Raw genomic sequence first — 21,053 nt, 5'->3', positions numbered from 1 at the left:
GATGGTTAGCCACCCAGGATAACCCAGGGTAGGGAGGGTTACCCACCCAGGATAACCCAGGGCAGGGAGGGTTAGCCACCCAGGATAACCCAGGGTAGGGAGGGTCAGCCACCCAGGATAACCCAGGGTAGGGAGGGTTAGCCACCCAGGATAACTCAGGGTAGGGAGGGTTAGCCACCCAGAATAACCCAGGGTAGGGAGGGTTAGCCATCCAGGATAACCCAGGGTAGGGAGGGTTAGCCACCCAGGATAACCCAGGGTAGGGAGGGTTAGCCACCCAGAATAACCCAAGGTAGGGAGGGTTAGCCACCTAGGATAACCCTGGGTAGGGAGGGTTAGCCACCCAGGATAATGCAGGGTAGGGAGAGTTAGCCACCCAGGATAACCCAGGGTAGGAAGGGTTAGCCACCTAGGATAACCCAGGGTAGGGAGGGTTAACCACCCAGGATAACCCAGGGTAGGAAAGGATAGCCACCCAGGATAATGCACGGTAGGGAGGGTTAGCCACCCAGGATAATCCAGGGTAGGGTGGGTGAGCCACACAAGATAACCCAGGGTTTGTGGAGTCAGTCACTCAGGGTAACCTATGGTAGGGAGGGTAAGCCACCAAGAATAACCCAGGATAGGGAGGGTTAGCCACCCAAAATAACCCGGGGTAGGGAGGGTTAGCCACCCAGCATAACCCGGGGTATGGTGGGTTAGCCACCCAGAATAACCCGGGGTAGGGTAGGTTAGCCAACCAGGATAACCCAGGGTAGGGAGGGTTAGCCACCCAGCATAACCCGGGGTATGGTGGGTTAGCCACCCAGAATAACCCGGGGTAGGGTAGGTTAGCCAACCAGGATAACCCAGGGTAGGGTGGGTTACCACCCAGGATAACCCAGGGTAAGGAGGGTTAACCACCCAGGATAACCCAGGGTAGGGAGGGTTAGCCACCCAGGATAACCCAGGGTAGGGATGGTTAGCCACCCAGGATAACCCAGGGTAGGTAGGGATGGTTAGCCACCCAGGATAACCCAGGGTAGGTAGGGTTAGCCACCCTGGATAACCCAGGGTAGGGATGGTTAGCCACCCAGGATAACCCAGGGTAGGGAGGGTTACCCACCCAGGATAACCCAGGGCAGGGAGGGTTAGCCACCCAGGATAACCCAGGGTAGGGAGGGTCAGCCACCCAGGATAACCCAGGGTAGGGAGGGTTAGCCACCCAGGATAACTCAGGGTAGGGAGGGTTAGCCACCCAGAATAACCCAGGGTAGGGAGGGTTAGCCATCCAGGATAACCCAGGGTAGGGAGGGTTAGCCACCCAGGATAACCCAGGGTAGGGAGGGTTAGCCACCCAGAATAACCCAAGGTAGGGAGGGTTAGCAACCTAGGATAACCCTGGGTAGGGAGGGTTAGCCACCCAGGATAATGCAGGGTAGGGAGAGTTAGCCACCCAGGATAACCCAGGGTAGGAAGGGTTAGCCACCTAGGATAACCCAGGGTAGGGAGGGTTAACCACCCAGGATAACCCAGGGTAGGAAAGGATAGCCACCCAGGATAATGCACGGTAGGGAGGGTTAGCCACCCAGGATAATCCAGGGTAGGGTGGGTGAGCCACACAAGATAACCCAGGGTTTGTGGAGTCAGTCACTCAGGGTAACCTATGGTAGGGAGGGTAAGCCACCAAGAATAACCCAGGATAGGGAGGGTTAGCCACCCAAAATAACCCGGGGTAGGGAGGGTTAGCCACCCAGCATAACCCGGGGTATGGTGGGTTAGCCACCCAGAATAACCCGGGGTAGGGTAGGTTAGCCAACCAGGATAACCCAGGGTAGGGAGGGTTAACCACCCAGGATAACCCATGGTAAGGAGGGTTAGCCACCCAGGATAACCCAGGGTAGGGATGGTTAGCCACCCAGGATAACCCAGGGTAGGTACGGTTAGCCACCCTGGATAACCCAGGGTAGGGATGGTTAGCCACCCTGGATAACCCTGGGTAGGGAGGGTTAGTCACCCAGGATAACCCAGGGTAGGGAAGGTTAGCCACCCAGGATAACCCAGGGTAGGGAGGGTTAGCCACCCAGGATAACCCAGGGAAGGGAGGGTTAGCCACCCAGGATAACCCGGGGTATGGTAGGTTAACCACGCAGAATAACCCGGGGTAGGGTGGGTTAGCCACCCAGGATAACCCAGGGAAGGGAGGGTTAGCCACCCAGGATAACCCGGGGTATGGTAGGTTAACCACCCAGAATAACCGGGGGTAGGGTGGGTTACCACCCAGGATAACCCAGGGTAAGGAGGGTTAACCACCCAGGATAACCCAGGGTAGGGAGGGTTAGCCACCCAGGATAACCCAGGGTAGGGATGGTTAGCCACCCAGGATAACCCAGGGTAGGTAGGGATGGTTAGCCACCCAGGATAACCCAGGGTAGGTAGGGTTAGCCACCCTGGATAACCCAGGGTAGGGATGGTTAGCCACCCAGGATAACCCAGGGTAGGGAGGGTTACCCACCCAGGATAACCCAGGGCAGGGAGGGTTAGCCACCTAGGATAACCCAGGGTAGGGAGGGTCAGCCACCCAGGATAACCCAGGGTAGGGAGGGTTAGCCACCCAGGATAACTCAGGGTAGGGAGGGTTAGCCACCCAGAATAACCCAGGGTAGGGAGGGTTAGCCATCCAGGATAACCCAGGGTAGGGAGGGTTAGCCACCCAGGATAACCCAGGGTAGGGAGGGTTAGCCACCCAGAATAACCCAAGGTATGGAGGGTTAGCCACCTAGGATAACCCTGGGTAGGGAGGGTTAGCCACCCAGGATAATGCAGGGTAGGGAGGGTTCGCCACCCAGGATAACCCAGGGTAGGGAGGGTTAAGCACCCAGGATAACCCAGGGTAGGAAAGGATAGCCACCCAGGATAACCCAGGGTATGGATGGTTAGCCACCCAGGATAACCCAGGGTAGGGTGGGTTAACCACCCAGGATAACCCATGGTAAGGAGGGTTAGCCACCCAGGGTAGGGATGGTTAGCCACCCAGGATAACCCAGGGTAGGGAGGGTTAGCCACCCTGGATAACCCAGGGTAGGGATGGTTAGCCACCCTGTATAACCCTGGGTAGGGAGGGTTAGCCACCCAGGATAACCCAGGGTAGGGAGGGTTAGCCACCCAGGATAACCCAGGGTAGGGAGGTTTAACCACCCAGGATAACCCAGGGAAGGGAGGGTTAGCCACCCAGGAAAACTCAGGGTAGGGAGGGTTAGCCACCCAGGATAACCCGGGGTATGGTAGGTTAGCCACCCAGAATAACCCGGGGTAGGGTGGGTTAGCCACCCAGGATAACCCAGGGTAGGGAGGGTTAACCACCCAGGATAACCCAGGGTAGGGAGGGTTAGCCACCCAGGATAACCCAGGGTAGGGATGGTTAGCCACCCAGGATAACCCAGGGTAGGTAGGGATGGTTAGCCACCCAGGATAACCCAGGGTAGGTAGGGTTAGCCACCCTGGATAACCCAGGGTAGGGATGGTTAGCCACCCAGGATAACCCAGGGTAGGGAGGGTTACCCACCCAGGATAACCCAGGGCAGGGAGGGTTAGCCACCCAGGATAACCCAGGGTAGGGAGGGTCAGCCACCCAGGATAACCCAGGGTAGGGAGGGTTAGCCACCCAGGATAACTCAGGGTAGGGAGGGTTAGCCACCCAGAATAACCCAGGGTAGGGAGGGTTAGCCATCCAGGATAACCCAGGGTAGGGAGGGTTAGCCACCCAAGATAACCCAGGGTAGGGAGGGTTAGCCACCCAGAATAACCCAAGGTAGGGAGGGTTAGCCACCTAGGATAACCCTGGGTAGGGAGGGTTAGCCACCCAGGATAACCCAGGGTAGGGAGGGTTAGCCACCCAGGATAACCCAGGGTAGGGAGGGTTAGCCACCCAGGATAACCCAGGGTAAGGAGGGTTAGCCACCCAGGATAACCCAGGGTAGGGAGGGTTAGCCACCCAGGATAACCCAGGGTAGGGAGGGTTAGCCACCAAGAATAACCCAAGGTAGGGAGGGTTAGCCACCCAGGATAACCCAGGGTAGGGAGGGTTAGCCACCCAGGATAACCCAGGGTAGGGAGGCTTAGCCACCCAGGATAACCCAAGGTAGGGAGGGTTAGCCACCCAGGATAACCCAGGGTAGGGAGGGTTAGCCACCCAGGATAACCCAGGGTAGGGAGGCTTAACCACCCAGGATAACCCATGGTAGGGAGGGTTAGCTACCCAGGATAACCCAGGGTAGGGAGGGTTAGCCACCCAGGATAACCCAGGGTAGGGAGGGTTAGCCACCCAGGATAACCCAGGGTAGGGAGGGTTAGCCACCCAGGATAACCCAGAGTAGGGAGGGTTAGCCACCTAGGATAACCCAGGGTAGGGAGGGTTAGCCACCCAGGATAACAAAGGGTAGGGAGGGTTAGCCACCCAGAATAACCCAGGGTAGGGAGGGTCAGCCACCCAGGATAACCCAGGATAGGAAGGGTTAGCCACCCAGGATAACCCATGGTAGGGAGGTTTAGCCACCCAGATAACCCATGATAGGGAGGGTTAGCCACCCAAGATAACCCATGATAGGGAGGGTTAGCCACCCAGGATAACCCAGGATAGGAAGGGTTAGCCACCCAGGATAACCCATGGTAGGGAGGTTTAGCCACCCAGATAACCCATGATAGGGAGGGTTAGCCACCCAAGATAACCCATGATAGGGAGGGTTAGCCACCCAGGATAACCCAGGGTAGGGAGGGTTAGCCACCCAGGATAACCCAGGGTAGGGAGGGTTAGCCACCCAGGATAACCCAGGGTAGGGAGGGTTAGCCACCCAGGATAAGCCAGGGCAGGGAGGGTTAGCCACCCAGGATAACCCAGGGTAAGGAGGGTTAGCCACCCAGGATAACCCAGGGTAAAGAGGGTTAGCCACCCAGGATAAGCCAGGGCAGGGAGGGTTAGCCACCCAGGATGACCCAGGGTAGGGAGGGTTAGCCACCCAGGATAACCCAGGGTAGGGAGGGTTAGCCACCCAGGATAACACAGGACATGGAGGGTTAGCCACCCAGGATAACCCAGGGTAGGGAAGGTTAGCCAACCAGGATAACCCATGGTAGGGAGGTTTAGCCACCCAGATAACCCAGGGTAGGGAGGGTTAGCCACCCAAGATAACCCATGATAGTGAGGGTTAGCCACCCAGGATAACCCAGGGTAGGGAGGGTTAGCCACCCAGGATAACCCAGGGTAGGGAGGGTTAGCCACCCAGGATAACCCAGGGTAGGGAGGGTTAGCCACCCAGGATAAGCCAGGGCAGGGAGCGTTAGCCACCCAGGATAACCCAGGGTAGGGAGGGTTAGCCACCCAGGATAACCCAGGGTAGGGAGGGTAAGTCACCCAGGATAAGCCAGGGCAGGGAGGGTTAGCCACCCAGGATAACCCAGGGTAGGGAGGGTTAGCCACCCAGGATAACCCAGGGTAGTGAGGGTTAGCCACCCAGGATAACCCAGGGTAGGGAGGGTTAGCCACCCAGGATAACCCAGGGTAGGGAGGCTTAACCACCCAGGATAACCCAGGGTAGGGAGGGTTAGCTACCCAGGATAACCCAGGGTAGGGAGGGTTAGCCACCCAGGATAACCCAGGGTAGGGAGGGTTAGCCACCCAGGATAACCCAGGGTAGGGAGGGTTAGCCACCCAGGATAACCCAGAGTAGGGAGGGTTAGCCACCTAGGATAACCCAGGGTAGGGAGGGTTAGCCACCCAGGATAACAAAGGGTAGGGAGGGTTAGCCACCCAGAATAACCCAGGGTAGGGAGGGTCAGCCACCCAGGATAACCCAGGATAGGAAGGGTTAGCCACCCAGGATAACCCATGGTAGGGAGGTTTAGCCACCCAGATAACCCATGATAGGGAGGGTTAGCCACCCAAGATAACCCATGATAGGGAGGGTTAGCCACCCAGGATAACCCAGGATAGGAAGGGTTAGCCACCCAGGATAACCCATGGTAGGGAGGTTTAGCCACCCAGATAACCCATGATAGGGAGGGTTAGCCACCCAAGATAACCCATGATAGGGAGGGTTAGCCACCCAGGATAACCCAGGGTAGGGAGGGTTAGCCACCCAGGATAACCCAGGGTAGGGAGGGTTAGCCACCCAGGATAACCCAGGGTAGGGAGGGTTAGCCACCCAGGATAAGCCAGGGCAGGGAGGGTTAGCCACCCAGGATAACCCAGGGTAAGGAGGGTTAGCCACCCAGGATAACCCAGGGTAAAGAGGGTTAGCCACCCAGGATAAGCCAGGGCAGGGAGGGTTAGCCACCCAGGATGACCCAGGGTAGGGAGGGTTAGCCACCCAGGATAACCCAGGGTAGGGAGGGTTAGCCACCCAGGATAACACAGGACATGGAGGGTTAGCCACCCAGGATAACCCAGGGTAGGGAAGGTTAGCCAACCAGGATAACCCATGGTAGGGAGGTTTAGCCACCCAGATAACCCAGGGTAGGGAGGGTTAGCCACCCAAGATAACCCATGATAGTGAGGGTTAGCCACCCAGGATAACCCAGGGTAGGGAGGGTTAGCCACCCAGGATAACCCAGGGTAGGGAGGGTTAGCCACCCAGGATAACCCAGGGTAGGGAGGGTTAGCCACCCAGGATAAGCCAGGGCAGGGAGCGTTAGCCACCCAGGATAACCCAGGGTAGGGAGGGTTAGCCACCCAGGATAACCCAGGGTAGGGAGGGTAAGTCACCCAGGATAAGCCAGGGCAGGGAGGGTTAGCCACCCAGGATAACCCAGGGTAGGGAGGGTTAGCCACCCAGGATAACCCAGGGTAGTGAGGGTTAGCCACCCAGGATAACCCAGGGTAGGGAGGGTTAGCCACCCAGGATAACCCAGGGTAGGGAGTGTTAGCCACCCAGGATAACCCAGGGTAGGGAGGGTTAGCCACCCAGGATAACCCAGGGTAGGGAGGGTTAGCCACCCAGAATAACCCAGGGTAGGGAGGGTTAGCCACCCAGGATAACCCAGGGTAGGGAGGGTTAGCCACCCAGGATAACCAAGGGTAGGGAGGGTTAGCCACCCAGGATAACCCAGGGTAGGGAGGGTTAGCCACCCAGGGTAAGCCAGGGTAGGTAGGGATGGTTAGCCACCCAGGATAACCCAGGGTAGGTAGGGTTAGCCACCCTGGATAACCCTGGGTAGGGAGGGTTAGCCACCCAGGGTAACCCAGGGTAGGGAGGGTTAGCCACCCAGGATAACCCAGGGTAGGGAGGGTTAGCCACCCAGGATAACCCAGGGTAGGGAGGGTTAGCCACCCAGGATAACCCAGGGTAGGGAGGGTTAGCCTCCCAGGATAACCCAGGGTAGGGAGGGTTAGCCACCCAGGATAACCCAGGGTAGGGAGGGTTAGCCACCCAGGGTAAGCCATGGTAGGTAGGGATGGTTAGCCACCCAGGATAACCCAGGGTAGGTAGGGTTAGCCACCCTGGATAACCCAGGGTAGGGAGGGTTAGCCACCCAGGATAACCCATGGTAGGGAGGTTTAGCCACCCAGATAACCCAGGGTAGGGAGGGTTAGCCACCCAAGATAACCCATGATAGGGAGGGTTAGCCACCCAGGATAACCCAGGGTAGGGAGGGTTAGCCACCCAAGATAACCCAGGGTAGGGAGGGTTAGCCACCCAGGATAACCCAGGGTAGGGAGGGTTAGCCACCCAGGATAAGCCAGGGCAGGGAGGGTTAGCCACCCAGGATAACCCAGGGTAGGGAGGGTTAGCCACCCAGGATAACCCAGGGTAGGGAGGGTTAACCACCCAGGATAACACAGGACAGGGAGGGTTAGCCAACCAGGATAACCCAGGGTAGGGAAGGTTAGCCAACCAGGATAACCCATGGTAGGGAGGTTTAGCCACCCAGATGACCCAGGGTAGGGAGGGTTAGCCACCCAAGATAACCCATGATAGGGAGGGTTAGCCACCCAGGATAACCCAGGGTAGGGAGGGTTAGCCACCCAGGATAACCCAGGGTAGGGAGGGTTAGCCACCCAGGATAACCCAGGGTAGGGAGGGTTAGCCACCCAGGATAAGCCAGGGCAGGGAGGGTTAGCCACCCAGGATAACCCAGGGTAGGGATGGTTAGCCACCCAGGATAACCCAGGGTAGGGAGGGTAAGTCACCCAGGATAAGCCAGGGCAGGGAGGGTTAGCCACCCAGGATAACCCAGGGTAGGGAGGGTTAGCCACCCAGGATAACCCAGGGTAGGGAGGGTTACCCACCCAGGATAACCCAGGGTAGTGAGGGTTAGCCACCCAGGATAACCCAGGGTAGGGAGGGTTAGCCACCCAGGATAACCCAGGGTAGGGAGGTTAGCCACCCAGGATAACCCAGGGTAGGGAGGGTTAGCCACCCAGGATAACCCAGGGTAGGGAGGGTTAGCCACCCAGGATAACCCAGGGTAGGGAGGGTTAGCCACCCAGGATAACCCAGGGTAGGGAGGGTTAGCCACCCAGGATAACCCAGGGTTGGGAGGGTTAGCCACCCAGGATAACCCAGGGTAGGGAGGGTTAGCCACCCAGGGTAAGCCAGGGTAGGTAGGGATGGTTAGCCACCCAGGATAACCCAGGGTAGGTAGGGTTAGCCACGCTGGATAACCCAGGGTAGGGAGGGTTAGCCACCCAGGGTAACCCAGGGTAGGGAGCGTTAGCCACCCAGGATAACCCAGGGTAGGGAGGGTTAGCCACCCAGGATAACCCAGGGTAGGGAGGGTTAGCCACCCAGGATAACCCAGGGTAGGGAGGGTTAGCCACCCAAGATAACCCAGGGTAGGGAGGGTTAGCCACCCAGGATAACCCAGGGTAGGGAGAGTTAGCCACCCAGGGTAAGCCAGGGTAGGTAGGGATGGTTAGCCACCCAGGATAACCCAGGGTAGGAAGGGTTAGCCACCCTGGATAACCCAGGGTAGGGAGGGTTAGCCACCCTGGATAACCCAGGGTAGGGAGGGTTAGCCACCCAGGGTAACCCATGGTAGGGAGGGTTAGCCACCCAGGATAAGCCAGGGCAGGGAGGGTTAGCCACCCATGATAACCCAGGGTAGGGAGGGTTAGCCACCCAGGATAACCCAGGGTAGGGAGGGTTAGCCACCCAGGATAACCCAGGGTAGGGAGGGTTAGCCACCCAGGATAACCCAGGGTAGGGAGGGTTAGCAACCCAGGATAACCCAGGGTAGGGAGGGTTAGCCACCCAGGATAAGCCAGGGCATGGAGGGTTAGCAACCCAGGATAACCCAGGATAGGGAGGGTTAGCCACCCAGGGTAACCCAGGGTAGGGAGGGTTAGCCACCCAGGATAAGCCAGGGCAGGGAGGGTTAGCAACCCAGGATAACCCAGGGAAGGGAGGGTTAGCCACCCTGGATAACCCAGGGTAGGGAGGGTTAGCCACCCAGGGTAAGCCAGGGTAGGTAGGGATGGTTAGCCACCCAGGATAACCCAGGGTAGGTAGGGTTAGCCACCCTGGATAACCCAGGGTAGGGAGGGTTAGCCACCCAGGGTAACCCAGGGTAGGGAGCGTTAGCCACCCAGGATAACCCAGGGTAGGGAGGGTTAGCCACCCAGGATAACCCAGGGTAACGAGGGTTAGCCACCCAGGATAACCCAGGGTAGGGAGGGTTAGCCACCCAGGATAACCCAGGGTAGGGAGGGTTAGCCACCCAGGATAACCCAGGGTAGGGAGGGTTAGCCACCCAGGGTAAGCCAGGGTAGGTAGGGATGGTTAGCCACCCAGGATAACCCAGGGTAGGTAGGGTTAGCCACCCTGGATAACCCAGGGTAGGGAGGGTTAGCCACCCTGGATAACCCAGGGTAGGGAGGGTTAGCCACCCAGGGTAACCCATGGTAGGGAGGGTTAGCCACCCAGGATAAGCCAGGGCAGGGAGGGTTAGCCACCCAGGATAACCCAGGGTAGGGAGGGTTAGCCACCCAGGATAACCCAGGGTAGGGAGGGTTAGCCACCCAGGATAACCCATGGTAGGGAGGGTTAGCCACCCAGGATAACCCAGGGTAGGGAGGGTTAGCAACCCAGGATAACCCAGGGTAGGGAGGGTTAGCCACCCAGGATAAGCCAGGGCATGGAGGGTTAGCAACCCAGGATAACCCAGGATAGGGAGGGTTAGCCACCCAGGGTAACCCAGGGTAGGGAGGGTTAGCCACCCAGGATAAGGCAGGGCAGGGAGGGTTAGCAACCCAGGATAACTCAGGGAAGGGAGGGTTAGCCACCCAGGATAAGCCAGGGCAGGGAGGGTTAGCAACCCAGGGTAACCCAGGATAGGGGACTACTGATGTACAGTAGCTGACACTGTTGGTAACCAACTACTGATGCCAACTACTGGGTGTGTGGGAAGCAGTGCCACGAGGTGTAGTGCCAACTACGGGGGTTTGTGGGATGACACGTAGTGCCAACTACTGGGTGTGTGGGAAGCAGTGCCACGAGGTGTAGTGCCAACTACTGGGGTTTGTGGGATGACACGTAGTGCCATCTACTGGGTGTGTGGGAAGCAGTGCCACGAGGTGTAGTGCCAACTACTGGGGTTTGTGGGATGACACGTAGTGCCAACTACTGGGTGTGTGGGAAGCAGTGCCGCGAGGTGTAGTGCCAACTACTGGGTGTGTGGCATGCAGAGCCGTGAGATATAGTGCCAATTACTGAGTGTGTGCAAAGCAGTGCCAGGTGTAGTGCCAACTACTGGGTGTGTGGGAAGCAGTGCTGTGAGGTGTAGTGCCAACTACTGGGTGTGTGGGATGCAGTGCAGTGAGATGTAGTGCCAACTATTAGGTGTGTAATGCAGTGCCGTGAGGTGTAGTGCCAACTATTGGATGTGTGGGATGCAGTGCCGTGAGATGTGCCGACTATTGGGTGTGTGGGATGCAGTGCCGCGAGATGTAGTGCCAACTATTGGGTGTGTGGGATGCAGTTCCACAAGGTGTAGTGCCAACTATTGGGTGTGTGGGATGCAGTGCTACGAAGTGTAGTGCCAACTATTGGGTGTGTGGGATGCAGTGCCGTGAGATGTGCCGACTATTGGGTGTGTGGGATGTAGTGCTGTGAGATGTAGTGCCAACTACTGGGTGTGTGGGATGCAGTGCTGCGAGGTGTAGTGCCAACTACTGGGTGTGTGGGATGCAGTGCCACGAAGCGTAGTGCCAACTACTGGGTGTGTGCGATGCAGTGCCACGAGGTGTAGTGCGAACTACTGGATGTGTGGGATGCAGTGCCACGAGGTGTAGTGCGAACTACTGGATGTGTGGGATGCAGTGCCACGAGGTGTAGTGCGAACTACTGGATGTGTGGGATGCAGTGCCACGAGGTGTAGTGCAAACTATTGGGTGTGTGGGATGCAGTGCCACGAGGAGTAGTGCCAGCTACTGGGTGTGTGGGATGCAGTGCCATGAGGTGTAGTGCCAACTACTGGGTGTGTGGGATGCAGTGCCACGAGATGTAGTGCCAACTACTGGGTGTGTTGGATGCAGTGCCACGAGGTATAGTGCCAACTACTGGGTGTGTGGGATGCAGTGCCCTGAGTAGTGACAACTACTAGCTGTGTGTGATGCAGTGCTACGAGGTGTAGTGCCAACTACTGGGTGTGTGGGATGCAGTGCCACGAGGTGTAGTGCCAATTACTTGGTGTGTGGGATGCAGTGCCAAGAGGTGTAGTGCCAACTACTGGGTGTGTGATATGCAGTGCCACGAGGTGTAGTGCCAACTACTGGGTGTGTGGGATGCAGTGCCACGAGGTGTAGTGCCACCTACGATGTGTGGGATGCAGTGCCACGAGTAGTGCCAACTACTGTGTGTGTGGGATGCAATGCCACGAGGTGTAGTGCCTACTACTGCGTGTGTGGGATGCAGTGCCACGAGGTGTAGTGCCAACTACTGGGTGTGTGCAATGCAGTGCCGTGAGGTGTAGTGCCAAATACTGTATGTTGGATGCAGTGCCACGAGGTGTAGTGCCAACTACTGGGTGTATGGGATGCAGTGCCGTGAGGTTTAGTGCCAACTACTCAGTGTGTGGCATACAGTTCCACGAGGTGTAGTGCCAACTACTGGGTGTGTGGAATGTAGTGCCACGAGGTGTAGTGCCAACTACTGGGTGTGTGGGGTGCAGTGCCACGAAGTCTTGTGCCAGCTACTGAATGTGTGGGATGCAGTGCCACGAGATGTAGTGCCAACTACTGGGTGTTTGGGATGCAGTGCCACGAGGTGAAGTGCCAACTAATGGGTGTGTGTGATGCAGTGCCACGAGGTGTAGTACTGGGTGTGTGGGATGCAGTGCCACGAGGTGTGTTGTCAACTACTGGGTGCGTGGGATGCAGTGCCACAAGGTGTAGTGCCAACTACTGGGTGTGTGGGATGCAGTGCCACGAGGTGTAGTGCCAACTACTGGGTGTGTGGGATGCAGTGCCACGAGGTGTAGTGCCAACTACTGGGTGTGTGGGATGCAGTGCCACGAGGTGTAGTGCCAACTACTGGGTGTGTGGGATGCAGTGCCACGAGGTGTAGTGCCAACTACTGGGTGTGTGGGATGCAGTGCCACGAGGTGTAGTGCCAACTACTGGGTGTGTTGGATGCAGTGCCACGAGGTGTAGTGCCAACTACTGGGTGTGTGGGATGCAGTGCCACGAGGTGTAGTGCCAACTACTGGGTGTGTGGGGTGCAGTGCCACGAGGTGTAGTGCCAACTACTGGGTGTGTGGGATGCAGTGCCACGAGGTGTAGTGCCAAGTACTGGGTGTGTGGGATGCAGTGCCACGAGGTGTAGTGACAACTAATGGGTGTGTGGGATGCAGTGCCACGAGGTGTAGTGCCAACTACTGGGTGTGTGGGGTGCAGTGTCACGAGGTGTAGTGCCAACTACTGGGTGTGTGGGTTGCAGTGCCACGAGGTGTAGTGCCAACTACTGGGTGTGTGGGGTGCAGTGCCACGAGGTGTAGTGCCAACTACTGGGTGTGTGGGATGCAATGCCACGAGGTGTAGTGCCAACTACTGGGTGTGTGGGATGCAGTGCCACGAGGTGTAGTGCCAACTACTGGTTGTGTGGGGTGCAGTGCCACGAGGTGTAGTGCCAACTACTGGGTGTGTGGGGTGCAGTGCCACGAGGTGTAGTGCCAACTGCTGGTGTGTGAGATGCAGTGCCACGAGGTGTAGTGCCAACTACTGGGTGTGTGGGGTGCAGTGCCACGAGGTGTAGTGCCAACTACTGGGTGTGTGGGATGCAGTGCCACGAGGTGTAGTGCCAACTACTGGGTGTGTGGGGTGCAGTGCCACGAGGTGTAGTGCCAAGTACTGGGTGTGTGGGGTGCAGTGCCACGAGGTGTAGTGCCAACTACTGAGTGTGTGGGGTGCAGTGCCACGAGGTATAGTCCCAACTACTGGGTGTGTGGGGTGCAGTGCCACGAGGTGTAGTGCCAACTACTGGGTGTGTGGGGTGCAGTGCCACGAGGTGTAGTAACAACTACTGGGTGTGTGGGATGCAGTGCCACGAGGTGTAGTGCCAACTACTGGGTGTGTGGGGTGCAGTGTCACGAGGTGTAGTGCCAACTACTGGGTGTGTGGGTTGCAGTGCCACGAGGTGTAGTGCCAACTACTGGGTGTGTGGGGTGCAGTGCCACGAGGTGTAGTGCCAACTACTGGGTGTGTGGGATGCAATGCCACGAGGTGTAGTGCCAACTACTGGGTGTGTGGGATGCAGTGCCACGAGGTGTAGTGCCAACTACTGGTTGTGTCGGGTGCAGTGACACGAGGTGTAGTGATAACTACTGGGTGTGTGGGGTGCAGTGCCACGAGGTGTGCCAACTACTGGTGTGTGGGATGCAGTGCCACGAGGTGTAGTGCCAACTACTGGGTGTGTGGGATGCAGTGCCACGAGGTGTAGTGCCAACTACTGGGTGTGTGGGATGCAGTGCCACGAGGTGTAGTGCCAACTACTGGGTGTGTGGGATGCAGTGCCACGAGGTGTAGTGCCAACTACTGGGTGTGTGGGATGCAGTGCCACGAGGTGTAGTGCCAACTACTGGGTGTGTTGGATGCAGTGCCACGAGGTGTAGTGCCAACTACTGGGTGTGTGGGATGCAGTGCCACGAGGTGTAGTGCCAACTACTGGGTGTGTGGGGTGCAGTGCCACGAGGTGTAGTGCCAACTACTGGGTGTGTGGGATGCAGTGCCACGAGGTGTAGTGCCAAGTACTGGGTGTGTGGGATGCAGTGCCACGAGGTGTAGTGACAACTAATGGGTGTGTGGGATGCAGTGCCACGAGGTGTAGTGCCAACTACTGGGTGTGTGGGGTGCAGTGTCACGAGGTGTAGTGCCAACTACTGGGTGTGTGGGTTGCAGTGCCACGAGGTGTAGTGCCAACTACTGGGTGTGTGGGGTGCAGTGCCACGAGGTGTAGTGCCAACTACTGGTTGTGTGGGGTGCAGTGCCACGAGGTGTAGTGCCAACTACTGGGTGTGTGGGGTGCAGTGCCACGAGGTGTAGTGCCAACTACTGGGTGTGTGGGGTGCAGTGCCACGAGGTGTAGTGCCAACTACTGGGTGTGTGGGGTGCAGTGCCACGAGGTGTAGTGCCAACTACTGGTTGTGTGGGGTGCAGTGCCACGAGGTGTAGTGCCAACTACTGGGTGTGTGGGGTGCAGTGCCACGAGGTGTAGTGCCAACTACTGGGTGTGTGGGGTGCAGTGCCACGAGGTGTAGTGCCAACTACTGGGTGTGTGGGGTGCAGTGCCACGAGGTGTAGTGCCAACTACTGGGTGTGTGGGGTGCAGTGCCACGAGGTGTAGTGCCAACTACTGGGTGTGTGGGGTGCAGTGCCACGAGGTGTAGTGCCAACTACTGGGTGTGTGGGGTGCAGTGCCACGAGGTGTTGTCTCTGTATACCTTCCTGTTAACCTTTTATTTATATAGTTCCCTGATAATGTGAGAAGTCTCGAAATCGCTTGGAATTTCACTATTTTCTCACAGTGGCATTTTGCATATTGTGATATCACCTGTTTACTGTGATCTTATTGCATATATATATATATATATATATATATATATATATATATATATATATATATATATATATATATATATATATATATATATATATATATATATATATGTATATATATATATGTGTGGTATATCCCTGTTAGTTTATTTTATTCTTAATTATGAGCACTGAATCATTCTTAAGTGGTGTTAAATGTATGCTTATTAACTTGTGTAATGTATAAGTTAAGAAAGTAACTTACGGTACTATGTAAGGTTGACTGTGTGTGTCTCTCCTGACAGATGGACGGATGTTGCCCACAGACATCCGTCAACGGGTGTTTGACAACGGTACACTGATCATCTCTCAGACCCAGCGTGACACTGACGGTGGTCGCTACACCTGCAGGGCCTCTAACAGGCAGGGTCACTCAGCCTCCAGGGATGTTACTGTCACAGTTACTGGTCAGTTTCTCTCTCACTCTCTCTTTCTACCTCTCTTCTCTCCCTCCCTCTCACCCCTCTCTCTCTTTATTACATAGGGTTTTACAATGTTAGGTTAAGGCTCCCTAACTTTATTTACAAGCTAAGAGCTGTTACCTACATCAGCACACATGAAAGTCTTGTTATTGTTATATGACATACAAATAGGGAACAGGATAAAGTTGGAGCCTTCTGTGAGCCAGTGATTTCATTTGGTCAACTATTTCGTTAATGTTATTATGCTGTACAAACATGTTCCAGACTCGAGTCATCCTGGGAATAAATGATCACAGATGAAGTGATGTTCTGGAGGTTACAGTCAGAGTGTAGTTACTGTTGGCTGCCCGTCTTGTTGTGTAGAAGCACACTTCTCTCTGTCTTCGGAGTGGAGCCAAGTGTAGTGATTTGAAAGTATTGTCCTTGTACATAACAGTAAGGACACCCACATCCCTCCTGTGTTGAAGACTCTGCTGAAATAACAGATCTATCCAGGCCGGGTCCGCTCGAGAGGTGAACCGTCTTGCTTCTGTCAAGAAGTCGTAGATGAGACAGAGAACAATCCAAGAAAGTGGAGCATACTCGTATATTATAATTCATTTAAGTTGTTGCTGGCTGGCACATTCGCCGTTTTCTTTACCTCTGTGACGCAGTGTTCCAGTTGAGCTATAAATGTAAATATTAAATCCCTTGACTAATCCGCTCTTAAGTTGGAATATTGAGGATTACTACGGGATTACAACACACGGTGCTTCTGTTTGTTTTGCCAGCACACACATTGAGTTAACTTAGTGAATAATGTCCATGTGAATTATGTCCGTGTGCGTCAATGCTTGTTAGTACACATGTGAACGTGAGAGTGCTTGTTAGTACACATGTGTTCAGAGTGCTTGTTAGTACACGTGTGTGTGAGAGTGCTTGTTAGTACACGTGTGTTCAGAGTGCTTGTTAGTACACATGTGTGTGAGAGTGCTCGTTAGTACACATGTGTTCAGAGTGCTTGTTAGTACACCTGCGTGTGTGAGAGTGCTTGTTAGTACACATGTCTGTGTGTGAGTGCTTGTTAGTACATGTGTGTGAGAGTGCTTGTTAGTACACGTGTGAGTGTTAGCACACATGTGTATGAGAGTGCTTGTTAGTGCACATGTGTGTGAGTGCTTGTTAGCACACATGCATGTGAGAATGCTTGTTAGTACACATGTGTGTGTGAGAGTGCTTGTTAGTACACGTGTGTGTATGAGAGTGCTTGTTAGTACACATGCATGTGAGAATGCTTGTTAGTACACATGTGTGTGTGAGAGTGCTTGTTAGTACACATGCATGTGAGAATGCTTGTTAGTACACATGTGTGTGTGAGAGTGCTTGTTAGTACACATGCATGTGAGAATGCTTGTTAGTACACATGTGTGTGTGAGAATGCTTGTTAGTACACATGTGTGTGTGAGAGTGCTTGTTAGTACACGTGTGTGTATGAGAGTGCTTGTTAGTACACATGCATGTGAGAATGCTTGTTAGTACACATGTGTGTGTGAGAGTGCTTGTTAGTACACATGCATGTGAGAATGCTTGTTAGTACACATGTGTGTGTGAGAGTGCTTGTTAGTACACATGCATGTGAGAATGCTTGTTAGTACACATGTGTGTGTGAGAGTGCTTGTTAGTACACATGCATGTGAGAATGCTTGTTAGTACACATGTGTGTGTGAGAATGCTTGTTAGTACACATGTGTGTGTGAGAGTGCTTGTTAGTACACGTGTGTGTATGAGAGTGCTTGTTAGTACACATGCATGTGAGAATGCTTGTTAGTACACATGTGTGTGTGAGAGTGCTTGTTAGTACACATGCATGTGAGAATGCTTGTTAGTACACATGTGTGTGTGAGAGTGCTTGTTAGTACACATGCATGTGAGAATGCTTGTTAGTACACATGTGTGTGTGAGAGTGCTTGTTAGTACACATGCGTGTGTGAGAGTGCTTGTTAGTAGACGTTAGTAGACATGTGTGCGTAAGAGTGCTTGTTAGTACACATGTGTGTGTGAGAATGCTTGTTAGCACACATGTGTGTGTGAGAGTGCTTGTTAGTACACATGTGTGTGTGAGAATGCTTGTTAGTACACATGTGTGTGTGAGAATGCTTGTTAGTACACATGTGTGTGTGAGAGTGCTTGTTAGTACACGTGTGTGTGAGAGTGCTTGTTAGTAGACGTTAGTAGACATGTGTGCGTAAGAGTGCTTGTTAGTACACATGTGTGTGAGAGTGCTTGTTAGTACATGTGTGTGACAGTGCTTGTTAGTACACATATGTATGTGTAAGAGTGCTTGTTAGTACACATGTGTGTGAGAGTGCTTGTTAGTACACATGTGTGTGTGAGTGCTTGTTAGTACACGTGTGTGTGTGAGAGTGCTTGTTAGTACACGTGTGTGTGTGAGAGTGCTTGTTAGTACACATGTGTGTGTGAGAGTGCTTGTTATTACACGTGTGTGTGTGAGTGCTTGTTAGTACACATGTGTGTGTGAGAGTGCTTGTTAGTACACATGTGTGTGTGAGAGTGCTTGTTAGTACACATGTGTGCGTAAGAGTGCTTGTTAGTGCACGTGTGTGTGTGAGAGTGCTTGTTAGTACACGTGTGTGTGTGAGAGTGCTTGTTAGTACACATGTGTGTGTGAGAGTGCTTGTTAGTACACGTTTGTGTGTGAGAGTGCTTGTTAGTACACATGTGTGTGGGAGAGTGCTTGTTAGTACACATGTGTGCGTAAGAGTGCTTGTTAGTACACGTGTGTGTGAGAGTGCTTGTTAGTACACGTGTGTGCGTGAGAGTGCTTGTTAGTACACATGTACTCACCTATTTGTACTCGCCTGTTTGTGGTTGCAGGCGTCGAGTCTTAGCTCCTGGCCCCGCCTCTTCACCGGTTGCTACTGGGTCCTCTCTCTCCCTGCTCCATAAGCTTTATCAAACCTCGTCTTAAAACTATGTATGGTTCCCGCCTCCACTACGTCACTTTCTAGGCTATTCCACTGCCTTACAACTCTGTATCTGAAGAAATACTTCCTAACATCCCTTTGACTCATCTGAGTCTTCAACTTCCAATTGTGACCCCTTGTTTCTGTGTCCCCTCCCTGGAACATCCTGTCTTTGTCCACCTTGTCTATTCCGCGCAGTATTTTATATGTCGTTATCATATCTCCCCTGACCCTCCTGTCCTCCAGTGTCGTCAGGCCTATTTCCCTTAACCTTTCTTCATTGGACATTCCCCTTAGCTTTGGAACTAACCTTGTCGCAAACCTTTGCACTTTCTCTAATTTCTTGACGTGCTTGATCAAATGCGGGTACCAAACAGGTGCTGCATACTCCAGTATGGGCCTGACGTACACAATGTACAGTGTCTTGACCGATTCCTTACTAAGGTATCGGAACGCTGTTCTCATGTTTGCCAGGAGCCCATATGCTTCAGCAGTTATCTGGTTGATGTGTGCTTCCGGAGACATGCTCGGTGTTATACTCACCCAAAGATCTTTCTCCTTGAGCGAGGTTTGCAGTCTTTGGCCACCTAGCCTATACTCCGTCTGCGGTCTTCTGTGCCCTTCCCCGATCTTCATGACTTTGCATTTGGCGGGGTTAAATTCGAGAAGCCAGTTGCTGGACCAGGTGTCCAGTCTGTCCAGGTCTCTTTGAAGTCCTGCCTGATCCTCATCTGATTTAATTCTCATTAACTTCACATCTGCGAAGAGTGACACTTCTGAGTCTAACCCTTCCATCATGTCGTTCACATATACCAAAAATAGCACTGGTCCTAGGACCGACTCCTGTGGGACCCCGCTCGTTACAGGTGCCCACTGTGATACCTCGTCAAGTACCATGACTCGTTATTGCCTCCCTGTCAGGTATTCTCTGATCCATTGCAGTGCCCTTCCTGTTATATGCGCCTGATCCTCTAGCTTCTGCACTAATCTCTTGTGAGGAACTGTGTCAATGGCCTTCTTGCAGTCCAAGAAGATGCAATCATCCCACCCCTCTCTCTCGTGTCTTACCTCTGTTACTTAATCATAAAACTTCAGAAGGTTTGTGACACAGGATTTTCCTTCCATGAATCCGTGCTGGTTGGCGTTTATACTCTTGTTCCGTTCCAGGTGCTCTACCACTCTCCTCCTGATAATCTTCTCCATAACTTTGCATACTATACACGTCAGTGACACAGGTCTATAGTTTAGTGCCTCTTTTCTGTCTCCTTTTTTTAAAAATGGGGACTACATTTGCATGTGTGTGTGTGAGAGTGCTCGTTAGTACACGTGTGTGTGTGAGAGTGCTTGTTAGTACATGTGTGTGTGTGAGAGTGCTTGTTAATACACATGTGTGAGTGCTTGTTAATACATGTGTGTGTGAGAGTGCTTGTTAATACACATGTGTGTGTGTATGTATGCTAGCATACATATAGGTAGTGTATGCTAGCATACATACATGTAGTGTATGCTAGCATACATACATGTAGTGTATGCTAGCATACATACATGTAGTGTATGCTAGCATACATACATTTAGTATACATTGATGGTACTAACAGTGGTTCTCGTCAACAGTACCGCCCAAGATAATGCCCTTCTCCTTCGCTAACAACATCCTGAGTGAGGGTAACAGAGCGTCACTCACCTGCCAGATACTGGAGGGTGACTTACCTGTCAACTTCAGGTGAGACTATCATACATGTTCCTCACTAACATCTATGTCACCATGCACGCACCTAAGTACTCTTCCGTGCTCTGTGTTGCTCGGCTGAAGATGGTCCCTCAGATGGGATCGAAATATACGTCTTCTGCTTGGTCTCCTGGTGTGATAGTTGTGTTATGAGAGACGATACGCCAAGACTCTCTGACCGCGGGTTCAAACCCCACCCGTGGTATAGTCAGTTAGTAAAATAACCTAATGGAAGAATTACTGGCTAGTTATATGGTAATTGGAAGGCTGTCGAATTGTTGTGTATAATAAGGAGAGTTTGAATAAAGTTGGTAATTCATATCAATCATATTAATTGTTGTATATAGTACAAAATACATTTAACATGATTGACATAAATTACCAACAGTTACCACTTAACTAGCCAGTAATTCTTCCATTAAGTTACTTTACTAAACATTTTATACAGTCTAACAGTTTGGTTTATAATGTTTTGAGATCTTGTGCTATAATTTGTTATAACATTTATTGTGGTTCCTGTATACGTACCTAAAATATATTTTTATTACGTAAGTTGCAATATACGTATATTATGAATAACGATCTTGTGGCTTAAACCTCGTTAACTTAAAGTTAGGAGGTGATTTTAACTATAAATTATGAAGCAAGTGTTATAAGTTTTTTCTTAAAGATTTTATTCGGATTTTTAACCCCGGAGAGTTAGCCACCCAGGATAACCCAGGAAAGTCAGTGTGTCATCGAGGACTGTCTGCCTTATTTCCATTGTGGTCCTCAGTCTTGTCCCCCAGGATGCGACCCACACCAGTCGACTAACACCCAGGTACCTACTTACTGCTAGGTGAACGGGACAACAGATATAAGGAAAAACACCCAAT

At 53.3% G+C, this 21,053-nt stretch overlaps 1 protein-coding gene across 1 annotated transcript in view; it reads left to right on the top strand.

Annotated features, from left to right (window-relative positions):
* Nucleotides 1–20,302, top strand: part of LOC128687035 (cell adhesion molecule Dscam2-like) — an 817,703-nt gene extending 797,401 nt beyond the window's left edge. The window contains exons 13-14 of the mRNA XM_070082408.1: nt 15,310–15,471; nt 20,064–20,302. Of these exons, the coding sequence (XP_069938509.1) occupies nt 15,310–15,471; nt 20,064–20,176 (275 nt within the window). The 3' untranslated portion in view covers nt 20,177–20,302. The remainder of the gene's footprint in view (nt 1–15,309; nt 15,472–20,063) is intronic.
* The last annotated feature ends 751 nt before the right edge of the window (nt 20,303–21,053 follow it).

The sequence above is a fragment of the Cherax quadricarinatus genome, chromosome 7, assembly GCF_038502225.1.
Source record: "Cherax quadricarinatus isolate ZL_2023a chromosome 7, ASM3850222v1, whole genome shotgun sequence".
Lineage (NCBI taxonomy): Eukaryota > Metazoa > Arthropoda > Malacostraca > Decapoda > Parastacidae > Cherax > Cherax quadricarinatus.
This window is presented reverse-complemented; position numbering and strand designations above follow the sequence as displayed.